Raw genomic sequence first — 24,385 nt, 5'->3', positions numbered from 1 at the left:
TACTGGAGAAAAATTGAGTTTTAAAACATGCCAATTAGCACAGGGCACTCTTGTGTACCTCACACACATGGCCCGGCTCTCTTTTGGTTACCAATTATGCATGCCTAACATTGCCAGCCACTCCCACCCACGAGCGCATGTGTCTGCTTGCATTTGCACAGAGGTCACCGGCTCTCCTGCAGGGGGTGGGAGTGGCTGGCAATTTTAGGAGTGCATAATTATTAGCTACAGGCTTGCAGGTCGGTTTATTTGGTTAAAAACTTGTCTACCCCAGTGGTAGATTTCCATCTGCAATTTTTACAATTCAAAACCGTTAGCATTAATAATTTTGAACTATATGTTTTGTTTTTTACACATGGCATGGATGTAATTTGTACAAATCCATTCACTGTACTGTGACTATGACCAGCTGTAGGTGGTACCAGTTTCTCATATTTGCTTGTCCTTTATGGATGTCATTTAGTGACTAGAGCCAACTTTACAATATTAACATGTTTTTCTGACCTTTTTTTTTTTAAATTCAGATAGCAATGCCACATCAATGGCTAGAAGGAAACCTTCCGGTCAGTGCCAAATGTGCGGTTTGTGATAAAACGTGTGGCAGTGTGTTACGCCTACAGGATTGGCGGTGCCTTTGGTGTAAAGCAATGGTGAGAAATATTCATACATCACTTTTATAAATAAAAACATACTATATTTTACAGCTCATGTTTAAAGCAAGATTTTGGACAACAATCCATTTAAAGTTTTTTTCCACTAAAAATGTTATTGCAGATTGCATGTTTTCATGTTCTTCATTCGTTTCATTTTCATTTTTTTTTTGCCAGATGTGGAACTGAATGCCTTTAATCCTATAATGATTTTTATTCAGTCTAGGAGTCATCCCTTATATCTAGATCTGTCAGACACTAATGCTTTCATTATCTGATCACCCCCCTATTCTAAGGCCTTATATTCACTTTATACCTAGCCTGTGTGATGTCTACCACTGCGAACTTATGAGCAGATAAAACATTTAACAGGGTTTTCCCACAAAGAAAAGTTAGGCCATATCCATGGGATATGGCCTAACTTCCTGATTAGTTGGGGTCTCAGTGCTGGACCCCTCGTCGTCTGTGAGAATGATGGAGCAGACTGCCGCGCATGACCATTTTGCTCCATTAATCTCTATGAAGCTGATGGAAATTGCCTACGTCAGCTCCATAGAGATTAATAGTGCAGAACTGTCATACACGGCTGTCTGCTCCATTAATCTGACAGGGCGACAAGGGGTCCGATGGACCACTTGTTTTCGTGATCTGTGGGATCTCAGCACTGAGACCCCCACTGGTCAGCAAGTTAGGCCCTATCCTGTGGACAGGGCCTACCTTTTCTTCGTGGGAAAACCCCTTTAAAGAAAACAATGCTAAGAACTCCATAGGACTATGTATGTTTTATGTTTTTCAGGTACACACTGCTTGCAAGGACCAATACTCTCGAAAATGCCCCCTTGGCCAATGTAAAGTATCTATAATACCTCCTACAGCACTGAACAGTATAGACTCTGATGGTATGTGCCTACAGAATGGAGTTTTTATTTATTCCTACAATGTATACAGTGTTTAGCAATGCATTAACAAAGAAAATCTTCCACTTGGAAAACCACTTTTTAAATCAAGCATACATATTTGTATCAAATCATACATTATTGTTGCTATTTGTACCCTTATACTGGATCTAATCTTGATTAACCATGGGTGACCCCACCATATCTCAGGAACTTCAGAATGTGAGAGTGTATTACACAGCATGAAGGAGGCATGCATAATTAGGAGCAGAGAGAGCGCCTTGGGTAACATGTGAGGAACTCCTGGGCATAAGTAGCAGAATTTAAAAACAATTTTTCTCAGAAATGAGAAGGTTTTATGACTAATAGGGATAAGATCTGCATCAGAGTACAAATGGCGGTAAGTAGGTGTGGTTTAAGTGGTGCTTATCCAAATGTTAGATTTCCTTTAAGGTCTTATCAGTAAAGAGTATAGAATATTTATGACTCCTAAAAATACAAATAATAGAAATATAATAAAATGGATGAACCCCAAAAGAGTCCAAATAAAAACTGCAAATGGTCCTTTAAAAAATTTAATTAAATGAAGTCTTGATATGATGTTGAAATATGATCATGAATTATGTGTGTGGTTTTCAACATGAAAAAGTAAAAAAAAAAAAACACAAAAACTTTTCAGAACTGCTTTACTTTCACATTTTCAAAAAAGTTAAATCAATTAAGTTTAGAGGTTAATGTTTATCCATGCATTGATATTGACCTTTAAATGGTACCATAAAAAAATAAATCTAACCCACAGAAACCGCCTTCATAAGATAAAATTTTTTTAAAATGAAGGCTTTTACTAGACAAGAATAAAAAAAAAAATTTTTTAAAAAGTACAAAAAGTGCTTTGGTATTTTGACCCTTAACCGGCTAAATTCCTAGGGGCAAGTATTTAAAGTTTTAATGTAATAACGTAAGCTGCCTGTATGACAGACACACACTTCGTACACATTACAGTATTTGACAGATTAACCGTACATTTTTCTTGTGCCAGGGTTCTGGAAAGCGACCTGCCCTCCTTCCTGTGCTAGTCCACTACTTGTCTTTGTGAATTCAAAAAGTGGAGACAACCAGGGTGTGAAATTCCTCCGAAGATTCAAACAGTTGTTGAACCCTGCTCAGGTGTTTGACCTGATGAACGGAGGACCTCATTTAGGGTAAGAAGCTACAGGATTAGATTTTCTTTACTGAAAGGAAAGTAATAATTACTCTTGTAAGATATTTCACTTTAAATCCCTTGTGCCACATTTTTTAAGGGTTTTAGACCACTTTTGGGCAGGTTTTTTGCCTACAAAAGTGGGTGTGCACCAGCAAATTCAGCTGGAGGATCCCCACCAATCCGTATGTTGTGACTTATCTTTTGGCTGTTCCTTAACATTGATTAATGGGAAAATCATCTCCCGCAATGCTACATGGGTAGGTTAGGAGTATTTCTAGCAGCCTAGCATAATCTCTATACATGACATAGAAATCTAGCACATAAATCTCCTTTATATTTTACTTGTATTGCTTGATGATCTTAACCCTCTCTATCTGTTTTTATTTTAAAGTTTACGATTATTTCAGAAGTTTGATAATTTCCGAATTCTTGTGTGTGGTGGTGATGGAAGTGTTGGCTGGGTTTTGGCTGAAATAGATAAGCTTAGCTTGCATAAACAGGTCAGTATCTAAACTTTCCCAAAATATTGCCACATTGTTTCTATTGGATAACTTCTACAGTATGGCTTGTGTTAACATGAGTAATATTTTTCTATTGTATTATCTTCTAGTAAACGCCTACTAAAAACTGCACATTTTCTGATATCCAGTTAAATCCTTATTGATATGCTGACCTCAAGGGCATCTTTCCTATGAAAGTGGGGTTAAAACCACTTGGAACATCATGAGGGAGATTTATCATACGCAGCGCCTGATACATCAAAGTGCTTAGGTCCTAACTGGCATAGTTTTGCGTAAAAACAACAGTTTGCTGTATTTTCAAAAGAAAGCATGCCCCTTCTCCTGGCCGCTGTGCCCTGACCGTGCCCATATGGTGTGGAGGTGGCGTATTCACAATTTTAATTGTAAATTCTTTCACTGTGCAGGAATTTGCGATTATTTTACAGCTCCACGTCAGAAAACTGGTGTAGAAGCAGTGATAAAACTCCCCCCATGGACCTTGAATTACCTTTTTAGTAAGCCTTTTTCTATCATGTTTACTCACAATTACAATGTTCCCACCTCTACCAATCATGAGAACAGGGGTTCTCCTATGAGTAAACATAGCAATGTTGTGCAGACATGTTGTTGCTGTATACATTCACATCTCTGAAAATCCCTTTATAGTTAAATGGAGCAGTGGTGCATCTGCATGGCTGTCACTCTATTCAGACAGGGTACAGGGAAATGCTATTCTGATGAGCCGGGCGGCTTGGGTCAGTGAATTTACTGCTGAGATATCTGCATTTAGAAGGCTGCACTGCTATCTACTGTGTTACATAATACTATATCCCGCTTTACACCCATAACTATAGTGCCAACTAGGAGTCCTTCCTCTGGGTACTGGAAATGACCTGGCACGAGTTCTTGGTTGGGGTGCTTCATGTGATGATGACACACAGTTGCCTCAGATTTTGGAGAAGTTAGAACGTGCAAGCACTAAAATGTTGGACAGGTAAGACTTCATTTTTTGGAGCAGATCAAAGGCAATTTTGCCCCCTCGCTTCCTTCTCCCAAAGACCCTTTTTTCTTCCTTTTGTATTAGAATTGTATCAGTCTTTAATACAGGCAGTCCCCGGGTTACATACAAGATAGGGTCTGGAGGTTTGTTCTTAAGTTGAATTTGTATGTAAGTCGAAACTGTATATTTTATAATGGAAGTTCTAGACAATTTTTTTTCTTTTGCCCCAGTGACAATTGGAGTTTCAAAATTTTTGGTGTAATTGGACCAAGAATTATCAATAAAGCTTCATTACAGACATCTTACAGCTGATCATTGCAGTCTGGGACTATAGTAAAGCATCCAGAGAGCTTTACCAGAGGTCACAGTGGGCAGAGGGGTCCGTCTGTAACTATGGGTTGTCTGTAAGTCGGGTGTCCTTAAGTAGGGGACCGCCTGTACTTGAATGACTCGCCCTTGTTTTAGCTTAACATTCTGCACAAACCAAACAAATGTCAGGACATACATAGTGGCACTTTTCATGTTCATATCCGCTAAAAAGAACATTGCTTGTATGTATTTCATGTTTTGTACAAACAAAGTCTGGAAAAATCACCAAGCCAGGTTTACTAACCCTTGGTAATACTGACACAGACTAGAAAGACCGAAAATAAAATGCACCAGCCGGTCTACATATATGCGGATTATTGGTTTACTTTTAGCTATGCTATCACATCTTAAGCCATGTTCCTTCCTTCCTTGTTTAAAATAGTATGTTTTTCCCAAATTTGAACATCTCATTAAACGTGTCTTGACAGTCTAATCGAAAAACCTTGCCTATTTTACAATGGATGTATCATTCTTGCCAAAATGAAAGTAACCTTGAAGATGTTCATCTTACTTCTAGGAAGTATATGTTGTGCTTCTTTCGCAGACTTCTTTACAGTTCTAGAACATGTTAATAGTGAATGTTTTCTGCTGCCTCTGTTGTTATGAAGGCACCATAGTCTAGTCTTGTTTGTATGTGTGTTTCTCATTAATCATTAACACTCATTGCTACTGTTTTGAGTTATACTTATTGATTGTATTGTGGCCACTTTACATTAAATATTAAGTGCCCCTACACACAGCTCTTCATGGGTTACATTTCCTAGTCTTTAGTGAGTATGGCTTTTACAGTAAAGCAGACTTTCTACAGAAAGCAACGGCAAAAGTAGTTGCTGCCAGAATGTGCCCAACATGGAAATCCTATAATACATTATATTAACTGCAACAGTTTAAAAAAATATATATTATTTGCTACTCTGCCTTTGTCATTTGGTTCAGTACTTATTATAAATAAAACTAAATAAAACTATATATACTAGTTTTCAATCTAATTAATATATTGCAGCATAGACACCTGAAAAAATGTTTCCATTGACTACAAAAAATGATATACACTTCTAGGATTATACTTTAGGTTATTGTGAATGCAATATAATATGTGTGTGTAAACCTATGTGAGTATTTTGTCCTTTATCCAGCGTCTCTGACAATATTCCATATGTTAGCCTGTGCCATACTGTACATTTAAATATGCATTAAACATTGTTGTCAATTTTCATAATTAATTGCAGGTGGAGTATAATGTCGTACGAGTTGAAGTTACCATCAAAAACCTCAATACTTCCCATATCTCCAGAAGAGGAGTCTGAAGATTGCCAAGTAAGGCTGCATCTATCTTTTTCTTTGTTTTTTACTGTATTGTGAAAAATGTTGCATGTAATGGCCATTGTAGGTAAAGTCTATGTTATATACGGTAGTCTAAATTATTTGTTAAAGAAACATTTTATTCAATCCACGTAAATGTCTTAATGCTTATGAAAGTTTGTAAGGAAATATGTGAGGAGAACGTGATGTATTGTGCTGTGGTCTAGCAACGCTGGAAGGGTCTACCCCATAATAATGAAAAAATAATATATATATACACACACTGTAAACGTATATATATATATTTTTTTTGTGGGTGTTGAATATTTATTGAACATTCATGCCTCCATTTGTAACTAGTTTCAGATATCTGCATATGAAGACTCAGTAGCCACTCATCTGGCCAAGATTCTTAATTCAGACAAACATTCCGTAGTCATATCTTCTGCAAAGTGAGTTATTTGTACATCCGTTGATAAATACTGTACTAAAATGTAATCTAATTGTGATCTAATGTATATGTGATATAATGTAGGCTTTAGTGTCCCTCAGAACTCCCAGATGAAATTTATAGTTGACCTTTTGAGTTCTTAATTGTGTTTTTGATATTTGTGCTTCCCTGGTTTTGGCTTAACTGATGACTCTTCGTTAACCTTTTTGCGACCCCTTTTTAATTAATGGTTCATTGTATTCTTTTTCAAGGGTTTTATGTGAAACTGTAAAAGATTTTGTGGCAAAAGTTGGAAAGACATATGAGAAACCACTGGAGAACTCAGAGGAGGCAGAGGTGATGGCAATGAAAGTAAGGATTGTTTTCCATTTAATGGTCAAAAAGTATAATGAAAAGGTATTAATAAAAATAACACCGCCCACCATCTAATCTTCATATATGATGACAGGCTGAGCTCTCTGCTCTTTTTACTGTCTTAGTTGGTTTTCCTCGAGTGTTTTTGCTATTTGGGATGGAAAGCATAAAGTAGTAGAGTATACAATTATAACCAAGACCATTTTAATATATTTGTGGGTCCTGTATAAAAATTGGGTTCCTCCTTCCCCAGGGTGAAAACCATATATACAGGAGAAGGGTAGTATTACTGTGCTATGCCTGTATATACAGGATAATATTTATGTGCATTGTCCATTTATACAGTATACAAGTAGAAGAGCAGCTATACTATATACAGGCAGTCCCCGGGTTACATACAAGATAGGGACTGTAGGTTTGTTCTTAAGTTGAATTTGTATGTAAGTCGAAACTGTATATTTTATCATTGTAGTTCCCAACAATTTTTTTTTTTTGCCCCAGTGACAATTGGAGTTTCAAATTTTTTTGCTGTAATAGGACCAAGAATTATCAATAAAGCTTCATTGCAGACAATTTTAAGCTGATTATTGCAAGCTGGGACTATTTTAAATTATCCAGAGAGCTTCACCAGAGGTCACAGTGGGCAGAGGGGTCCGTCTGTAACTATGGGTTGTCTGTAAGTCGGGTGTCCTTAAGTAGGGGACCGCCTGTACAGGATAAAAGTAATACTGTGCAGTGCTTACAAGATAGGTGTAATAGTACTGTACTCTACCCATGCATACATAATAAGAGTATACATACTGTGCTGTGTACAGAATAAGAGTAATAATGGTGTCCAGTGGTTATATTTACAGCGTATGAGTAGTGGTACTGTGCTGCTGCCTTAGTCATACGGCATACAATGTAATGCTTACGTATACTGAACAGGGGGAGTACCTTACTGTACCCAAAGAGGATAGAGCTAGAACATTGGTAGTGCATTTATTTAAAGGTACGGTAAGCATTTTACATATGCTTGATAAGAGTAGTATGATAAAATCCCTACACTGTATATGACAGGCCACCTGCTGCCAGGGGCTTGCTACAGCAACACCCTATCCCCTATGGTTAAAATGACCCTCACTATTACGGTCAATGACACTGAAAAGCTTACTTTCTTTCTTTCTGAAAAATCTAAGGGATCTGTTAGGCTTCACTTAGATATATTTCAAAAAGTTCTGTTAAAGGTAAAGAAATTGTACCAGTGTGAACAAAGCCATAGTTAACTAACATAAAGCATTACACAACTAAATTTCCTATGTTGGTATAGTCGACTCTCAGATAGGAGTAGCAAACAGAAACACGGTTATTATAGACGTCACATGTCATTAGTGGAAACCATTATTTGTAGTCATTCTGAATTATTCAGAGAGGTTAAAATGCTAAATAAAATCTGATAAGGTTGTGTAGGTGAATACATGCCATGTTGTAACCCAACAGCAACATGATATAGTGACATTAGAATATAGTACTGATAAAATATTTAACATGTATAATTTACAATATTGTTTATAATATGCAGAGTCTGGTCGACTTCATACAAACGTTAATGTGATGTGAATTTATGTTTGTTCTCTAGTGTTCTACATTGAATGAAAAGCTTGATCTGCTACTTCAGACGCTTCATGCAGAAGCTCAGGCAGCACCACTGTTGGCACATTTAACACCGCCTATTGTAGAGGAGGAGGTTGAGGAGGAATTCTCCAGTGAAGACTCCCTCTCCGAGAGCAAGGAGCAGTTGACTGACAGCATTGCAAAGTCTTCCACGCCAAAGCTCTTCAAACCGCGGGAGCAACTCATGCTGCGAGCCAACAGCTTGAAGAAAGCAGTCAGGCAGATCATAGAACAAGCTGAAAAGGGTGGGTGGTGTGTTGGGTCTAGATTAATATGACAAAATGTGTCATGATTCATTAGAAAAGCCAGGAATATATTTTAAGCTACTCTGATATTGGTTTTCTGCTGTATTGTTCTCATTCCCTAGAGAGGTTGCTCCAACATCTTCTATTCAGCTTTTTACAATAATGGTTTGGTTATTGCAGCAGTGTTGATTAGAAATGCTCCCCAGATTAATGTAATTATAGAATAAAGCAGCGTTGAATATTCACTGTTATAACGGGTATCACAAAATACACTCCAATCTGGGGCAACCCGGGTATGTGGGAACATTACCAAGTGGAAGGGTTTGAGTCTTGGATGCAGAAGGGAGCGCTCTGTATTGCTCAGTTATATCAGAAGGATCTCCTAAAATCTTTCTAGCAACTGCAGTCTGACTTTGGGCTTCCACAAATTTTACTGATATGCGCAGCTGAGACATGCCGTGGAGGACTTCTCCGGAGCTGCACTCGTCCTCCATAGACAGATACTCCGTTTTATTATACCTACATCACTGGTGGGCTCCAAGATTAATGAGCTAGGGACAGTGATGGACTAACTGACAAGGCTTAGAAACGTATACTGGAAGCAGTTTCTACTATAACCCTGAATGTAGCCCTGTAAGAGTTCTCTACAGTTTCTAGCGCACCATGTGTAGTACTCCTGTACTCTTACACAAAATGTCCCCACTGCCCCGCTGAGCTAATTGATCTTATGCACATGTTCTGGGCTTGCCCTGCTTTACAAGATTTTTGGAATCAAGTGTTTAGTCTTTTACAAACGTTTTACTTCTACCATCCAGCTGTCCCCTCTTGTGGATATATGTGCATATATGTGTTGTATCAGATGCATCTTCTTGTAAATATCAAGAACTGCTAAAGCATATTAATCAAACCATAAAAATGGAAAAATATATTTGTTTCAAGTTAATTGCATTGATAAACTTTGAGGGTCACTGAGGCTCTCGGTTGCGATCTGCTATTTTGCTTAGGAAAATGACTCTGCTATTCTTCAGATTTCAGAAGCCAGCCATCTCTAGAGCTGTCTATAGATGGAGAAACATATGCTGAGACTTCTAGGCCACACTGGGAAGGTCCCAACGGTCTGGCTCAGGGGTGGTGTAGTTGCAGATGTCTACAATATGGACACTTGCTTTGGAACCTATGATGTTTAAACCTTGCAGAGATTTGTCGCTAATTTTTTAATACATCTGAATGATGCCTACTATATATCTATATTTTAAAACCAATCTGATGTGGATCGTTTTTGCATATTCAACCTGTAAAGTGCAATATAGTAACATCGATCTCTATCCTAGTGGTGGATGAGCAGAATGCACATACTGAAGAACAAGAGAATCAGGCTGCAGAGGAGTACAGGAAAGAGTTAGAAGAGTCAAAAGAGGAGGAAAAGGATGAAGACACCAAAGAACTGGATTCTCTATCAGGTGTGAATACATATGCATAGACTAAGTAAGAATTCATGTCTTCAGTAGTTAGGAATTCTGAGTTAACTTGAAAGCCAGTGACTGACTGCATAAGGATTCTGTTTGGCCAAGATTTAATTTGCAGAGGAGAGCGCTGTACTTTTAGACTGTTTCATTACAGCAATTCATCTGAGATTCTGTAACCCATTTCTTTGAGCCAACGGCTTTCATCTTCTCCCTCTGTGATCTCAACACACAGTCCCAGTACTGTTGACCTTTTTTTTGTATTTGCTCCACTTAAGAGATGATGGAAGAGCAGATTCCAGTATTTCAGAGCTGGAAATGTTATAGAGCAGAAGTCTTCCATGTATTTGTACACATAAGAGCTGCCAGTACAAGCTGGTGTTTCAAGAGGAATAATGAAATAATATAAAGTCAGGTACCTGCAACAAGACCTCATTTTCAGTTATTAGGACTTTGTTGGTTTTTATCAGAGCATGAACAGCAAAAGGTTATTTTTAATGTAGCCTAGCCCCAGGAGTCCCATCTGTCATAATAAAGAGCAGCTGTTATACAGCGTACGCTTGTTTTGTCACGGAGTACAGATGAGGCGAAAGATGGCACTTCCAAATCCTGAGTGACAGTGTAGTACAAAGGTTACAATGAGAGTGAATGAACGCTTCAGTTTTCACTTCCTAGTTAGTAAAATAATTACAAGACCGTGTAGCCCACGTGTCACAATGTCACTAGAGCTAGTCACCTGGACTGACCGCTGTATGCATACATTATAAAGAGTGATGTGGCGGTCAGTATCTGAGTACTGCGCTTTAGAAAATAAAAGAATATTAAAGGCAGAATAGCAGCAACTTGCTGTATTTTTGGAATAAGCTGAGATTCTCTTGTTTCTCTCTGAGATTCTTTCAAATACTGCCTTTGCTATTGGTGTGCCACCAGTTTTTTTTTTTTTTTTTTTGAAGCACTATACTCTTTTATCTAGGCTACATTTTCACACAGCAGTTTTGTTGTATATTTATAGCATAATCACTGTAGAACACAACATTTTTTTCCCCAAAATTTCCCAGTAAAGCTGCAGTAAAACCACTGTGTGAAAATGTAACCATAGGGTCAAATAGGGCATTGCCTGTCCCACCAATATCCTCCGTTAGGCCCAGTTCACATATCTGTTTTGTTTTTTTTTTTAGAAGGAGAGCTAATTTCCATCTTATGCTTTAATACATAGTTAATTAGATGGTGTATTCTTGTCACAACAGTAAAAGTTGCTCCACGATCTCCAGACAGACGTGCAAGTCGCAGCGCTCACTCCCAGAGCGGCTCATTCTCCAGCCCCCCTTTGGCATCCAGTAAGGAAAATCTCCCTGTGTTAAACACAAGAATTATCTGCCCAGGTAATAAACCAGAACGTTTCAGTGTTGTTAGGCTGTCTCTATGCTGATATAATATATATATATATATATATATATATATATATATATATATATATATATATATATATATATATATATATATATATATATATATGTATATATATATATGTATATATATATGTATATATATATATAATATTGGACGTCATACAGTAATAGCTGTCTGTTTCCTTTTTGTTGAGGCTTGATAGGTGTCAATGACACATCTGTTTTTCGGTGGTTGTGGAAGGTGGGTAGCTTGAGGTGTAAGGAAAAATTAATTTGGGGCGTTTTAGATTAAGACTGCCAGGAAAATGTATTTTTATTTATGTAATATTTAAGCCTCCAGGTATATTTGCCTACAAATCTCACATAACATATTTCTTATGTTTAACAGGTTTAAGAGCAGGATTGGCGGCTTCCATAGCAGGCAGCTCAATTATTAATAAAATGTTACTGGCAAATATGGATGCCATTGGTGCTTCACCTTTTATTGATCCAGATTTAGACTCTTTGTAAGTAATATGTAAATCACTGTTTTTAAAAGCTAAAATTGGTAGCAATGGGAAGAAGCTTGCCCATGTAAATACTGTCTGTTGAATTCTAGTTTACGGCTGAATTTAATGTTATAAGTGGTTTCAATTTTCGGCTACACCTTAGCAATATATATAGTTATGTTTTGTATGTAACTGTACATGGTAATAATTCAGTTATTGCCCGATTATTTAGTTTTTTCCCTTTCAGTTGTATCAAATGTCACTTATAAGAATGTACAGTATTTCAGCAGATTTTGCGGCATACAATACAATTTTATACATATTTATTCCAGCTATTGTCGAAAATTAGGGACTGTGCCAAGTTTACATGATAGTCCCTTTCCACTGGATCAGTGAGGGTTTCAACTGCTGTAACCCCCACTTATGGATCCACAGTGGATCCTCTGAAATCCTGAGATTAGTCGTCCCAATCTCACTAATTGGAGAAGCAGGTTAAGCATTTGTCATTCTGCTTTATTCAATAGTAAATAGAGTGAATGTCGGAAATTCATGAGCAGAGCGCTCGCCTATCTCCAGCACTCCCAATCGCTGTCTTGTGAGTGCTGGAGATTGCCATGCGTATCAGCTATTTTCAGGACACTCCTGTACTGATGAAAGGAACGTCTGAACGCGTGCTCAACCTGCTGATTCAACTCAAAGTTGGACTCCCCTTCTTGAAATTGCTCCATCTTTGTGGGGGAACTGCACATCTGCTTCAATTGAGTACATTTAGGTAGGCCTTATCAGTGAGTGTATTTTAAATATTTTTCATGCAGTATTTTGAAAGCAGAACCAAGTGTGAATCATGGACGGAAAAAATAAAAATACATATACAGTACATACCAATAGTTTGGACACATGTTCTCATTCAAAGAGTTTTCTGTATTTTCAGGACTATAAAAATTGTAGATTCACACTGAAGGCATCAAACTATGAATTAACATGTGGAATTATATACTTAACCAAAATGTGTGAAACAACTGAAAATATGTCTTATATTCTGAGTTCTTCTTTGATTACTGCTTTGCACACTCTTGGCATTCTCTTGATGAGCTTCAAGAGGTAGTCACCAAAAAAGGTTTTCACATCACAGGTATGCCCTGTCAGGTTTAATAAGTGGGATTTCTTGCCTTATAAATAGGGTTGGGGCCTTCAGTTTTGTTGTCCAGAAGTCAGGTGGATACACAGCTGAAACGAATTTGTATTATGGCTAGAAAAAAAGCAGCTTAGTAAAGAAAAATGAGTGGCCATCATTACTTTAAATGAGACAAAGAGTCACCTCTGCGGAGGAGGAGAAGTTAATCCGAGTCACCAGCCACAGAAATCGCAGGTTAACAGCAGCTGAGAGTAGAGACCAGGTCACTGTCACACAGAGTTCTAGCAGCAGACACATCACTACAACAACTAGTAAGAGGAGACTGTGTACTGCAGCCTTCATGGTAAAATAGCTGCTAGGAAACCACACTAAGGACAGGCAGCAAGCAGAAGAGACTTGTTTGGGCTAAAGAACACAAGGAATGGACATTAGACCAGTGGAAACTGTGCTTTGGTCTGATGAGTCCAAATTTTAGATCTTTGTTTCCAACAACCGTGTCTTTGTGCCACGCAGAAAAGGTAAACGAATGGACTCTCCATGCCGGAGTCCCACCGTGAAGCATGGGTGAGCAGGTGTGATGGTTTTGGTGTTGACTCTGTTGGGGATTTATTCAAAATTGAAGGTATACTGAACCAGCATGGTTACCATAGCATCTTGCAGCAGCATGCTATTCCATCCGGTTTTGCGTTTAGTTATACCATCATTTATTTTTCAAAAGGACAATGACCCCAAACAAACTCCAGGCTGTGTAAGGGCTATTTGACCAAGAAGGAGAGATGGGGTACTATGCCAGATGACCTGGCCTCCACAGTCACCAGATCTGAACCCAATCGAGATGTTTTGGAGTGAGCTGGACCACAGAGTGAAGGCAAAAGGACCCACAAGTGCTAAGCGTCTCTGGGGAACTCCTCCAAGACTGTTGGAAGACCATTTCAGGTGACAACCTCTTGAAGCTCATCAAGAGAATGCCAAGATTGTGCAAAGCAGTAATCATCCAAAAGGTGGCTACTTTGAAGAAACTAGAATATAAGACATTTTCAGTTGTTTCACACTTTTTTGTTAAGTATATAATTCCACATGTGTTAATTCCTAGTTTGGTGCCTTCAGTGTGAATCTACAATTTTTATAGTCATGTAAATACAGAAAACTCTGAGAAGGTGTGTCCAAACATTTAGACTGTACTGTAATAATTTTTTTCCCCTTTAGTTGATGCCTTTTTGACTTCAAAAAGGTGTCAAACAACCTGAATGTGAAAACTTATAGCTTAATAGACTATTATGATTCCTAGATGGTCAGAAATCTCAGTTTTGTCTTGAGATGTCTGGGCTGCTGCTATACACTTCTGTTTCCACTTTGGTTTACACTACTGTTACTTGTGCTTAAATTGACTGCTGTTAATAAGCTTTATGCTGGCTTTTAATTGACTGGATAGAATAATTATAAACTACAATAAGCTAAACCACCAGTTTGTAAAAGATAATTATTGGTTAATAGTCACACACACAGTGCAGCAGATGAGCCTTAGTGATGGCACATTCATGCAGCTGTATTTTCAATCAGTCTGTTGGTTGCCAGAAAAGGGGAAAGTCTCTTATTAGAGGATTACACTTACAGCAAACAGACCCTGTCAGTATTGGTGAGACCTGACAGAAAACCTAAGTTGTTTTTTTTTTAAGTCCACCTTTCAAGAATTATTCAAATAAGACAACCCCTTAAAGGAAATCTCAATCAAGCATGATAAACTACTGGCACTTACTCTTCAAAGGAAGCACATCTTCCCTCTGTTCCCTTTGCATGTCCCCTTCCCCCAGCCTTCTGTAAGCTCACTGCAGCAGATAAAGTTTCAGAACACAGTGGCAGGCGGAGGGAGGCTTCTACACAGTATAAAAGCCAGTGAATCTGCAGCACATGGGGGCTCTATCAACACTTCCAGAGCCCTTCTGGCTCATTAGCAAAATTTTAAAACTTGATCTAGGGAGGAAGGAAGCTATCGATAACACATATAAGAAGATTACCACAGTCACAGTGAATGAATCTATGAGTAAGTGTCACTGGTTCATACTTGATTTTGATGGTAGATTTCCTTTTAAAGGGGTTGTCTGAGACCTATGAAAAACGGCTATGTTCCTAAAAAAAAAAAAAATAAAACTTGTATTTACCTCCACAGTCCCTGGGTGTGCCCCGTGCTGCAGTCTCTCTGGACCGAGCCCCTGTTTGTTTACAGGGGCATGGAAGCTGAACTCAGACCAGCTTCAGGTTGGCCATGGCCATCTAACACCATTCCCAGCACTGTATCGGGCAGCCTCCGGCTACATATCTGTTTTTTTATAGGTCTCAGACAACATCTATAAAGTGAATAGACCTTTTTACTTTTCAGTTTCTACTTTGGAAAACATATTACACTGCTATTCCCTTGAATAAAATTCCTTGTGTCATCTCTGAAATACATGATAATGGCCAGAGCATAAATACACTATAATTGTCTAAAAAGGACCTGCCATTGTGTCAAATCAGTAGGGATAGAGGCATACTTCACTCTCGCTATTTAATTGATTAGTATATTTTTTTTATTATACTTTCCCCCCATCAACCCTTCAGTGTAGTTTGCTTTGGCACTCATGGCAATAGTTATCCAAGTGCAGACACTACTGCAAACCACACTGATGGGAGGTGGTGACAGGATTGGAGAATATGATACTTGTCCCAGACCCTGAGCATATGGGAGGTCACTCTACATTTTTACTTGGTTTCTTTTTATTATCATATAATCATGTTTTTTTGTTTGTTTTTTTTAATTATTCTCCAACAGTAATAATTTATTTGTCATAATAAGTTATTTGTGTTGCCTCATTTATTTTATAGTTAGGTAACTCTTCTCACCTTTCTTCAACAGGGAAGGATACTCAGAAAAGTGTGTGATGAACAACTATTTTGGTATCGGTTTAGATGCGAAAATTTCCCTAGAATTTAATAACAAACGTGAGGAGCACCCAGAAAAGTGCAGGTAATAGGAATTAATTGCTTTATACATACAAAGTAGGGAATTTATAAACCTGTTTACTGTAAAACTGCACCATATTTATCCAAAGGTTTAAGAAACTTTTGCAACTGGTGCACCAAACTGGTGCTAAAAGCAGGAGTGGCCTAAGATGTGTCATAAAATCTAGACAAAAATGGTAAATTTTCTGCACCAAGTAATAGGAGGCTCTAAGTACAGACTACTAAATCTGTCGCAGCAGAAGACTGTCTAAGCTTATGGCATTTTTGATAAATCTGCCCTAGTAAGTTTTGATTAACTGCATAAGTGCAGTGAGGCAGATACCAATCTGTCTTATAGTTAAATATTGTAAAGTTGGACAACCTACCAAATGCTAAATCCTAGTGACTCTGTGGTGCACCTCATATGGTGTATCTTTTAACCTGACTGAATTTTCAGCATTTATTCGACTTCTTATTTTACTTTAAAATATTTTTATTTATTTTTTATATATTTATTTTACATTTTTTTGCATGTAATGCTGCATCTAAATCCATGCCCCTTCTAAAACAATATAGCATAAAGCAGTGGTGGAGAACCTATGGCACGGGTGCCAGAGGCGGCACTTGGAGCCCTCTCTGTGGGCACCCGGGCCATCACCCCAGAATGAAGTTCACCAGACAGGACTCAAAGAATCTGTCTGCAGAATCTTCCTAAAATGATAGGTGAATTTGCCCTCTTCCTTTCAACTGCGTTGTTGTCTTTTAGGAGGCTGAATGATTGAAAGTTGTCAAAGAACAAGAAGAAATAAATAACTGCCTAAATTGCTGTGCTGGCACTTTGCAATAAATAAGTGGCTTTTGGTTAAAGTTTGGGCACTGAGGCTCTAAAAGGTTAGCCATCACTGGCATAAAGCATGCACATCAGAATTCTTTGCTCAAATTGCACTAAAAGTGTTTCACATTTTCTACAGTAAACTGTTCAGATTAGGCAAATAAGCATTCCCTGCATAATAATTTCTAGTAGTATAAATACAAGCATTCCAGTGACAGTCCCCAATATACTCTACACGACTACAGGTTGTATTAGTGAGATTAATTTATTTTAATACTGCTAAAACCCAAAATCTGTGACTTCCTCTAAATTAGTTTAATGATTATTTCATATAATGACTGCATATTTTCTTTATTTATTACAGAAGCCGTACAAAAAACATGATGTGGTACGGAGTCCTAGGAACCAAAGAGTTGCTACAGAGAACTTATAAGAACTTGGAGCAAAAGGTTCAGCTGGAGGTAACAGGGAGCGGATCAATCTTAAAGGAAATAACCAATTGTGCCAGAACTTTGAAGTCAAATTATATGTAACAAGGAATAAGTGGATGAATTTAATGAAATCCTCAATTTTTACTTTGCAAAAAATTTGGTAGGATCCCCGGAGAGCTGTTTAATCATACATTTTGTGTGTTTTGTTTACAGCAGCAGAACTGTGCTCTTTGCTCTCTACATTTAGCTGTCCTTCTGCTTTTGAATACTTCAGTAATCACCAGGGGAGGTATAGATTTTTAGAGGCGGTTTGACATTGCCTTTTCTTCACTGAACCCATTTTGGCTTATAGACACAGAGATTGGTTTCCTCTTCCTGGCTTTAGTGATTTTTCATTGGACCATTCTTTCCAATGTACTTATTAACAATCCAGTTTTTCTCCACTGAACCTGACCTTTTTGTGTGAAACAACACATTCAAAAGAATGAAAAATCACTAAAGACAGGAAGACCAAATAAATCTGTGTGTGTCTATGAGCCAGAATGGTTTCAGTGAAAAATGATGTGAAAAAAAACGCCAATGTGAAAGAGCTTTAAGTCAGAGAGCTAAGAACACAGCAGTGTGAGCACAATGCAGGTGCACTTGTAATTCACAGTACTGTACTGCTGCTAGTAACAACACACACAAAGGTTACATAGTTTCCCAGGGCTGCTGATTTACTTGTCTGTAGTTTTACATGGTTAAAATCTTGAAAGATTATATATAAATGTTTATTTGGCTTATTGTAATTTGTTTTAGTTTTATGGCACTTTTTAGTCTGACCTCACACTGCAAAGTGCAGAGGAATCAGTGGTTTTCATAGTCAGAAAGGGCTGGCTGCTGGAGAAATCTTTTTCATTCCTCGCTATTGGGAACATTAGCATGGTGTAAAATGTGTATAAAATATGTACTGTACAAACACTATACAGTGTCACTACAAAATGTAGCTGTAACAAGAGTAACTTTTTGCTGTATTTCTAGGGGTTAGGGTATGTGCTTCATTTTTGGTCTACTTACGCTATGCATAGTCTGCAAGACCAGAATTTATTGAATGCACAGCCTCATTTGTTCCTTTTCTCCATTGTTTTATGCTTGGCAGTGTGATGGTCAGTACATCCCTCTTCCAAGTCTCCAGGGCATTGCAGTGTTAAACATCCCTAGCTATGCTGGCGGCACCAATTTCTGGGGTGGAACTAAAGAGGATGATGTAAGTAGAACAGAGGAAGACTTTATCTTTTACATGGCTTTTTCATGCTGCGTCATTTGAGATCTGGTTACACTTTACTTTCCTGTTGGTATTCTTAGTCTAGTAGCTTGCTGCAGATTCCACATACTGGGGCTATTTTCGGCGTGGGAAATTCTATGCCTGCAGAGCAGGAATCTTGTCGTACTAGAAAAAAACTAAAATAACAATGACTTTTCCTGGTCTCATGATGACGTTGTAGTTTTATAGCAGATTGCCCAGTGATAAGAAAACTCTTTATGAATGTCCTGTAATGTGGTATTCGATATACGTCCCCCATACACTCTTATGGGCGCACGGCACCCTACGGGAGCGGTACGGTGCAGCACGTGTGCTGCACCGTACCGTTCCGTACCCGGGAAAAAGATAGGACCTGTCCTATCTTTTCCCGTAATACGGGGCCGTGCGCCATAGGTTCCTATGGAGAGGGGCGGGGGTGAGCTACGGTACGGTACGGCGGGCAACGGCAGTGTGAATATAGCCTAAGGGTTTTAGATGTCTGCAGGTTAAAAGAAGCAAGGGGCAAGCCTATAGCAGTAGAAAAATGGACCAACCCATTAACTACGAACAAAGCTTTACAAATCTAAATATAGCTCTGTAATTGTATGCCTTATGGTATCATTGGCTTCCTTTGTTAATAATGAACTTTTGTCCTTTTGACTACTTAAAGCCGCCCTTATTTTGTGGTACTGACAAAAGGTGTGCTAATGAGGTAATTTGTTCAGCAACGTTCTGTCCTTGGCTCCTGGAGCACTGCTATTCCGGTCAGATTAGCAGGAGATTTGTCATAAGGTGGCACAGGAGTAAGAGGGAAGTTACGTATTTAGGTTTGAATAGCAGTGCTCCAAGCGCTGAGAGCCTTAGTGCACCAATTGCCTCATTGGCATTGGGATTAAAATGGGAATATCTCAGAAATAGAATAATGGACAGATATAATACATGTATGCTAGAAATCACATCGCATTTCTTAATAACATGCTGACGGCAGATTATAACTCTTGGTGAAGGTGGTAGACTTCCTTTAATTAGGATTAGTTGCCTCTTCTAGCTTGTTTTTTTTTTTTTTTTTTTTTTTTTGGAAAGTGCATCTTTATATCATAGGACATTTTCTGCTTTGTGAGCCGATCCACTATCATTCCTCCTTTATATTAATTAACTTTATAAGGAATGTTAATGTCTTGTCATTTTATACAGAAATAACACAACACAAAGTGAAAGACACAATTTTAAGAAATGATTATCAGAAAGTATGGATTTTTTAATTATAAATACATACTATTATATTAGCTTGTGAGCTTGCTCCATTTCTCTTATGATTTCATGGCTCAGTGTTTTGCTATAATATGACACATCGCTTTAGTCATCTATATGCTATGTCACATATTTATAGTATCAATCTGAGAATAGTTTACTCAATGAGTAATTACATTTATATATTTCCTGTTCCTTCCCAGCATCATTGTTATTATCATTCATCACAATTGTTGTAGAATGATATAAAATTGTATATAAATATCTCCCAAGTTTTAAGACTACTGCCCATTATATTTTGTCCTCTCACTGTCATTTTCTCAAAAGATTAGTGAAAATGGGTCACTAGTGCTGACAATTTAATGACTGCTTTGTGGAGGTCCAAAACATGAAGCGATGATTTGATTCCTGATGAAACCACTAGTTTCGGCTCCATTCACACATTCCAATTGGGGCCTGTGATCATGGCGTACAAATTGTGGTTAGATCACAGCCCCCACAGAGGACTATGGCAGCGGGTCACTCCATGCTGAGCACAAAGGCCCATATTTACTGCAGTCGTAAGGAAGACTGCACTACATGCATTTTGCCTTACTTACTGTGCAGCGAAGACACATTCATGAAGACTGGACCAAAGTGCAGGAACTCTGTGCACCAGATTTTTTCAAGGGGCGTGCACCACATTTCTGGTGGACTTGCCGACATAAATTTAGCGCTCGGTGCGAATGCGCAGCAAGACACCCCTTTCTGTGCACCGTATTGTGCATAGTTCAGCCGCGACACATTAGCGCAGATACTTCCTAAATAAGTTCTGGCGTGGACTGCATAATAAATGTGCCCCAAAGAAACTCGCCACACTGTGACCGAGTTGGACAGCAAAATATAGAGAAGGTCCTATTGCGGTAGGTCCCAATAAAAGGTTTTTCCTTTAATAAAATGACAATTTTTCTACTACTGTATATTAAGTTTGAATATTTAATTGAAAATCTAATTCTTATTTCAACCTCCAGTTAGATTAATGATACAAGGATTTCTTTTTGTATCTTCACAATTAACCTTTTAATGGTGCTCCCTGCTGCTAGCTGTCAGTAAGGGTACATTGCTCTCAAGGTCCAGAACTAAATAAATTGGTAAAATCTTTGAGAATGTTGGAAAATATATGTGATAAAATACATTACTTTTTGCTCACCCCAGATATTTGGTGCTCCTTCATTTGATGACAAAATCTTGGAGGTGGTGGCAGTATTTGGGAGCATGCAGATGGCGGTATCCAGGGTAATCAAGCTTCAGCATCACAGAATAGCTCAAGTAAGTGGGTAAAAGGTATTAACATGCTCATATGGAGATTCTCGTAATCTTCATAGCTAACCTTCCAGAGATGAATGTACCCTGAAGAAACCTCAGTTAGATAAACTTTCAACTCAGTATTTTCACACTCTAGGGCTTTGGGTTTTTCATAAATCGCTAAATATTGGATGCAAATTATCTTTGGAAAATGGTGGTGAAAAGCCAGATTTTATCATTTTATTAGCAGGCTTCTTCTAACTCGCTGCATCCTTTGTTGTGTCTTTTTGCTTTGACTTCACCAACCATATTTTGCATACAGCCCCTGTGAATCTTTCCCATCGATTAAAGCCTAGAGAAGCGCGTGGGTCAACTTTGTTAATTTTGTAGGGACTACAAGTAAGGCTAAGGCTCACAGAGTGTGTCTGGGCTTTAAGTTACACTCTTATTTTAAGGAGAGTGTAATAGAAAGTGAAAACTGTAACCTTCTGCACTTTTTTTTCTGTTAATAATGGAGTATGTAATCTGCAGGTGTAAACTATATAGAGATACTAGATTTAAATGGGATTTTGGAGTTTTGGGGAGGCATGCTCCAATAGGATGGACATAGAGACAGGGATAGATTATAGGGAGGTCTCCCCGGACCCGCCCCCATTTTATAAGGGGAATCCACTAGCAAAGTTTGACAGTCAGCTCACAGCTCCGGGATGGAGGGGCGTGTGGGACTGGCCGCTACCACGAGTAGTTGGTACTACTGTCACTGTGCCAGTTTAGAATGTTAATGAAAATTTAGAATGCTAATGTGTACCACTGTCTGGGCTACATTCCCCAGAGTTTGTACAAGGGGTCTCCACCTACCTTAATTCTGCCCTTTATGAATATAATCTGTCCTAGAAGCATTGGTTCTATAGATAGATGGGTAGCCCCATACAAGTTACCGTAGTACATCCGTTATTTTACTTGGTTGTTTTCCCTTCCAGTGTCGATCAGTGAAGATCACAATACTTGGAGAAGAAGGTGTTCCTGTACAGGTTGATGGAGAAGCTTGGATCCAGCCTCCTGGGGTGATTAAAATTGTGCACAAAAACAGGGCTCAGATGTTAACTAGAGACAGAGTAAGTCCATAAAATGTCATTACTCTCTGTGATAAATATCTGTTTCATTACCATTTTTTATTGGTTTGATGGTTATTAATCTTCCTTTAGCTGGATTCTCTCAGTTTTGAATAATGCCGTAATTTCTTGTCTCATTCTAATATCCAAGGCACATAATTCATGAGATAATTTCGTTCTGGAACAGGCTTATGCCTTTGCTTCCATAAATGGATAGCTAGTACTCTTCTGCTTTAGTTAGCAATCCATAATTTGCTATGTGATGGTGTAGATATGTACCAATATGGCATCAGAAATTCTATACATTTCAAATATATTGAATTTATATGTTCTGCTACATTTTACCACTTTTCATAAAATGGATGACAAATGTCCCAATCTAACTGCGTTTGGGATATCTAACCTGTTTAATGGGGTTTGAAGAGAAAGAAGGAGTCAAAATGGCCTAAAAACCGAACACGGTGCTTCTTCAATCCCTGTTTTTCCTACTATTTTTTTATTGAAAAAAAAAATTGTAACCCTTTTGGACCTGCATTATATATTTTTTTTTTCTTCTGGAAAACCCATTTTGAAATAATTATTCATCAGCACACTGAAATATAGTGCCAATCAGTTAATGTTAAAGGATTTTAGAACCCAAACCTATCTACTAAGAAGTATTTTCCTGTATGCGGTTCCAGTAATTGAATCTCGCAGCAATGTCATCAATCAATGTGAGATGTTATTTTTCACTCTGCGTAGTTATAGACCGCTGAGCAGTGACATCTGTCACAACGTGTTCAAAACACTGACGTCTTGCATCACTGTGGATGTGTGCAGGACTGGTATTTTCAGTAGGGTTTATTGGGGGAAGTTATAAGATAAAGTGAGTTGTGTGCTATTAATACTGAAGGTAATATGACGCTAAGTGATGGATAGAGGGAGGAAGAAGTTATATATGGAGAATGGACTCCACATGACTGGGTAGATTAGTGCATCACTTCACAGTGAACTCATTGTCATGTTCAAGAAACCAGTCTGCGATGATTCCAGCTTTATGACATGGCGCATTATCCTGCTGAAAGTAGCCATCAGATGTTGGGTACATTGTGGTCATAAAGGGATGGACAAGGTCAGCAACAATACTCAGGTAGGCTGTGGCATTGCAACGATGCTCAATTGGTACCAAGGGGCCCAAAGAGTGCCAAGAAAATATTCCCCACACCATGACACCACCACCACCAGCCTGAACCGTTGATACAAGGCAGGATGGATCCATGCTTTCATGTTGTTGACGCCAAATTCTGACCCTACCTTCCGAATGTCACAGCAGAAATCGAGACTCATCAGACCAGGCAACGTTTTTCCAATTTTCTACTGTCCAATTTCGATGAGCTTGTGCAAATTGTAGCCTCAGTTTCCTGTTCTTAGCTGAAAGGAGTGGCACCCGGTGTGGTCTTCTGCTGCTGTAGCCCATCTACCTCAAAGTTCGACGTACTGTGCGTTCAGAGATGCTCTTCTGCCTACCTTGGTTGTAACGGGTGGCGATTTGAGTCACTGGCTCGAACCAGTCTGCCCATTCTCCTCTGACCTCTGGCATCAACAAGGCATTTCCGCCCACAGGACTGCCGCTCACTGGATGTTTTTTCTTTTTTGGACCATTCTCTGTAAACCCTAGAGATGGTTGTGCGTGAAAATCCCAGTAGATCAGCAGTTTCTGAAATACTCAGACCAGCCCTTCTGGCACCAACAACCATGCCACGTTCAAAGGCACTCAAATCACCTTTCTTCCCCATACTGATGCTCGGTTTGCACTGCAGGAGATTGTCTTGACCATGTCTACATGCCTAAATGCACTGAGTTGCCGCCATGTGATTGGCTGATTAGAAATTACGTGTTAACGAGCAGTTGGACAGGTGTACCTAATAAAGTGGCCGGTGAGTGTATATATATACACACCATATATACTCGAGTATAAGCCTAGTTTTTCAGCACAAAAAATGTGCTGAGAACCCAAACTCGGCTTATACTCGAGTAAAAAAAATATGAAAACTCACCTTTCTGGCTTCCCCCGCTGCTGGCTATATACTGGGACAGGGGGCTGGCTATATACTGG

The 24,385-nt window shown here is 38.6% G+C and overlaps 1 protein-coding gene across 6 annotated transcripts in view; it reads left to right on the top strand.

Moving 5' to 3' along the window:
- Positions 1–24,385, top strand: part of DGKH (diacylglycerol kinase eta) — a 136,802-nt gene that overhangs the window by 90,057 nt on the left and 22,360 nt on the right. For all 6 annotated transcript variants that reach the window (XM_072135273.1, XM_072135274.1, XM_072135276.1 and 3 more), the window contains 17 exons: positions 525–650; positions 1,447–1,549; positions 2,586–2,748; positions 3,142–3,250; positions 4,105–4,244; positions 5,849–5,936; positions 6,282–6,373; positions 6,624–6,723; positions 8,345–8,624; positions 9,956–10,084; positions 11,335–11,469; positions 11,885–12,002; positions 16,013–16,123; positions 17,295–17,391; positions 18,500–18,607; positions 21,089–21,202; positions 22,159–22,293. In XM_072135273.1, the coding sequence (XP_071991374.1) occupies positions 525–650; positions 1,447–1,549; positions 2,586–2,748; positions 3,142–3,250; positions 4,105–4,244; positions 5,849–5,936; positions 6,282–6,373; positions 6,624–6,723; positions 8,345–8,624; positions 9,956–10,084; positions 11,335–11,469; positions 11,885–12,002; positions 16,013–16,123; positions 17,295–17,391; positions 18,500–18,607; positions 21,089–21,202; positions 22,159–22,293 (2,148 nt within the window). The remainder of the gene's footprint in view (positions 1–524; positions 651–1,446; positions 1,550–2,585; positions 2,749–3,141; positions 3,251–4,104; positions 4,245–5,848; positions 5,937–6,281; positions 6,374–6,623; positions 6,724–8,344; positions 8,625–9,955; positions 10,085–11,334; positions 11,470–11,884; positions 12,003–16,012; positions 16,124–17,294; positions 17,392–18,499; positions 18,608–21,088; positions 21,203–22,158; positions 22,294–24,385) is intronic.

Source organism: Engystomops pustulosus, chromosome 2 (assembly GCF_040894005.1).
Source record: "Engystomops pustulosus chromosome 2, aEngPut4.maternal, whole genome shotgun sequence".
Lineage (NCBI taxonomy): Eukaryota > Metazoa > Chordata > Amphibia > Anura > Leptodactylidae > Engystomops > Engystomops pustulosus.
The sequence above is the reverse complement of the archived record's forward strand: the minus strand, read 5'-3'. Positions and strand labels throughout refer to the sequence as shown.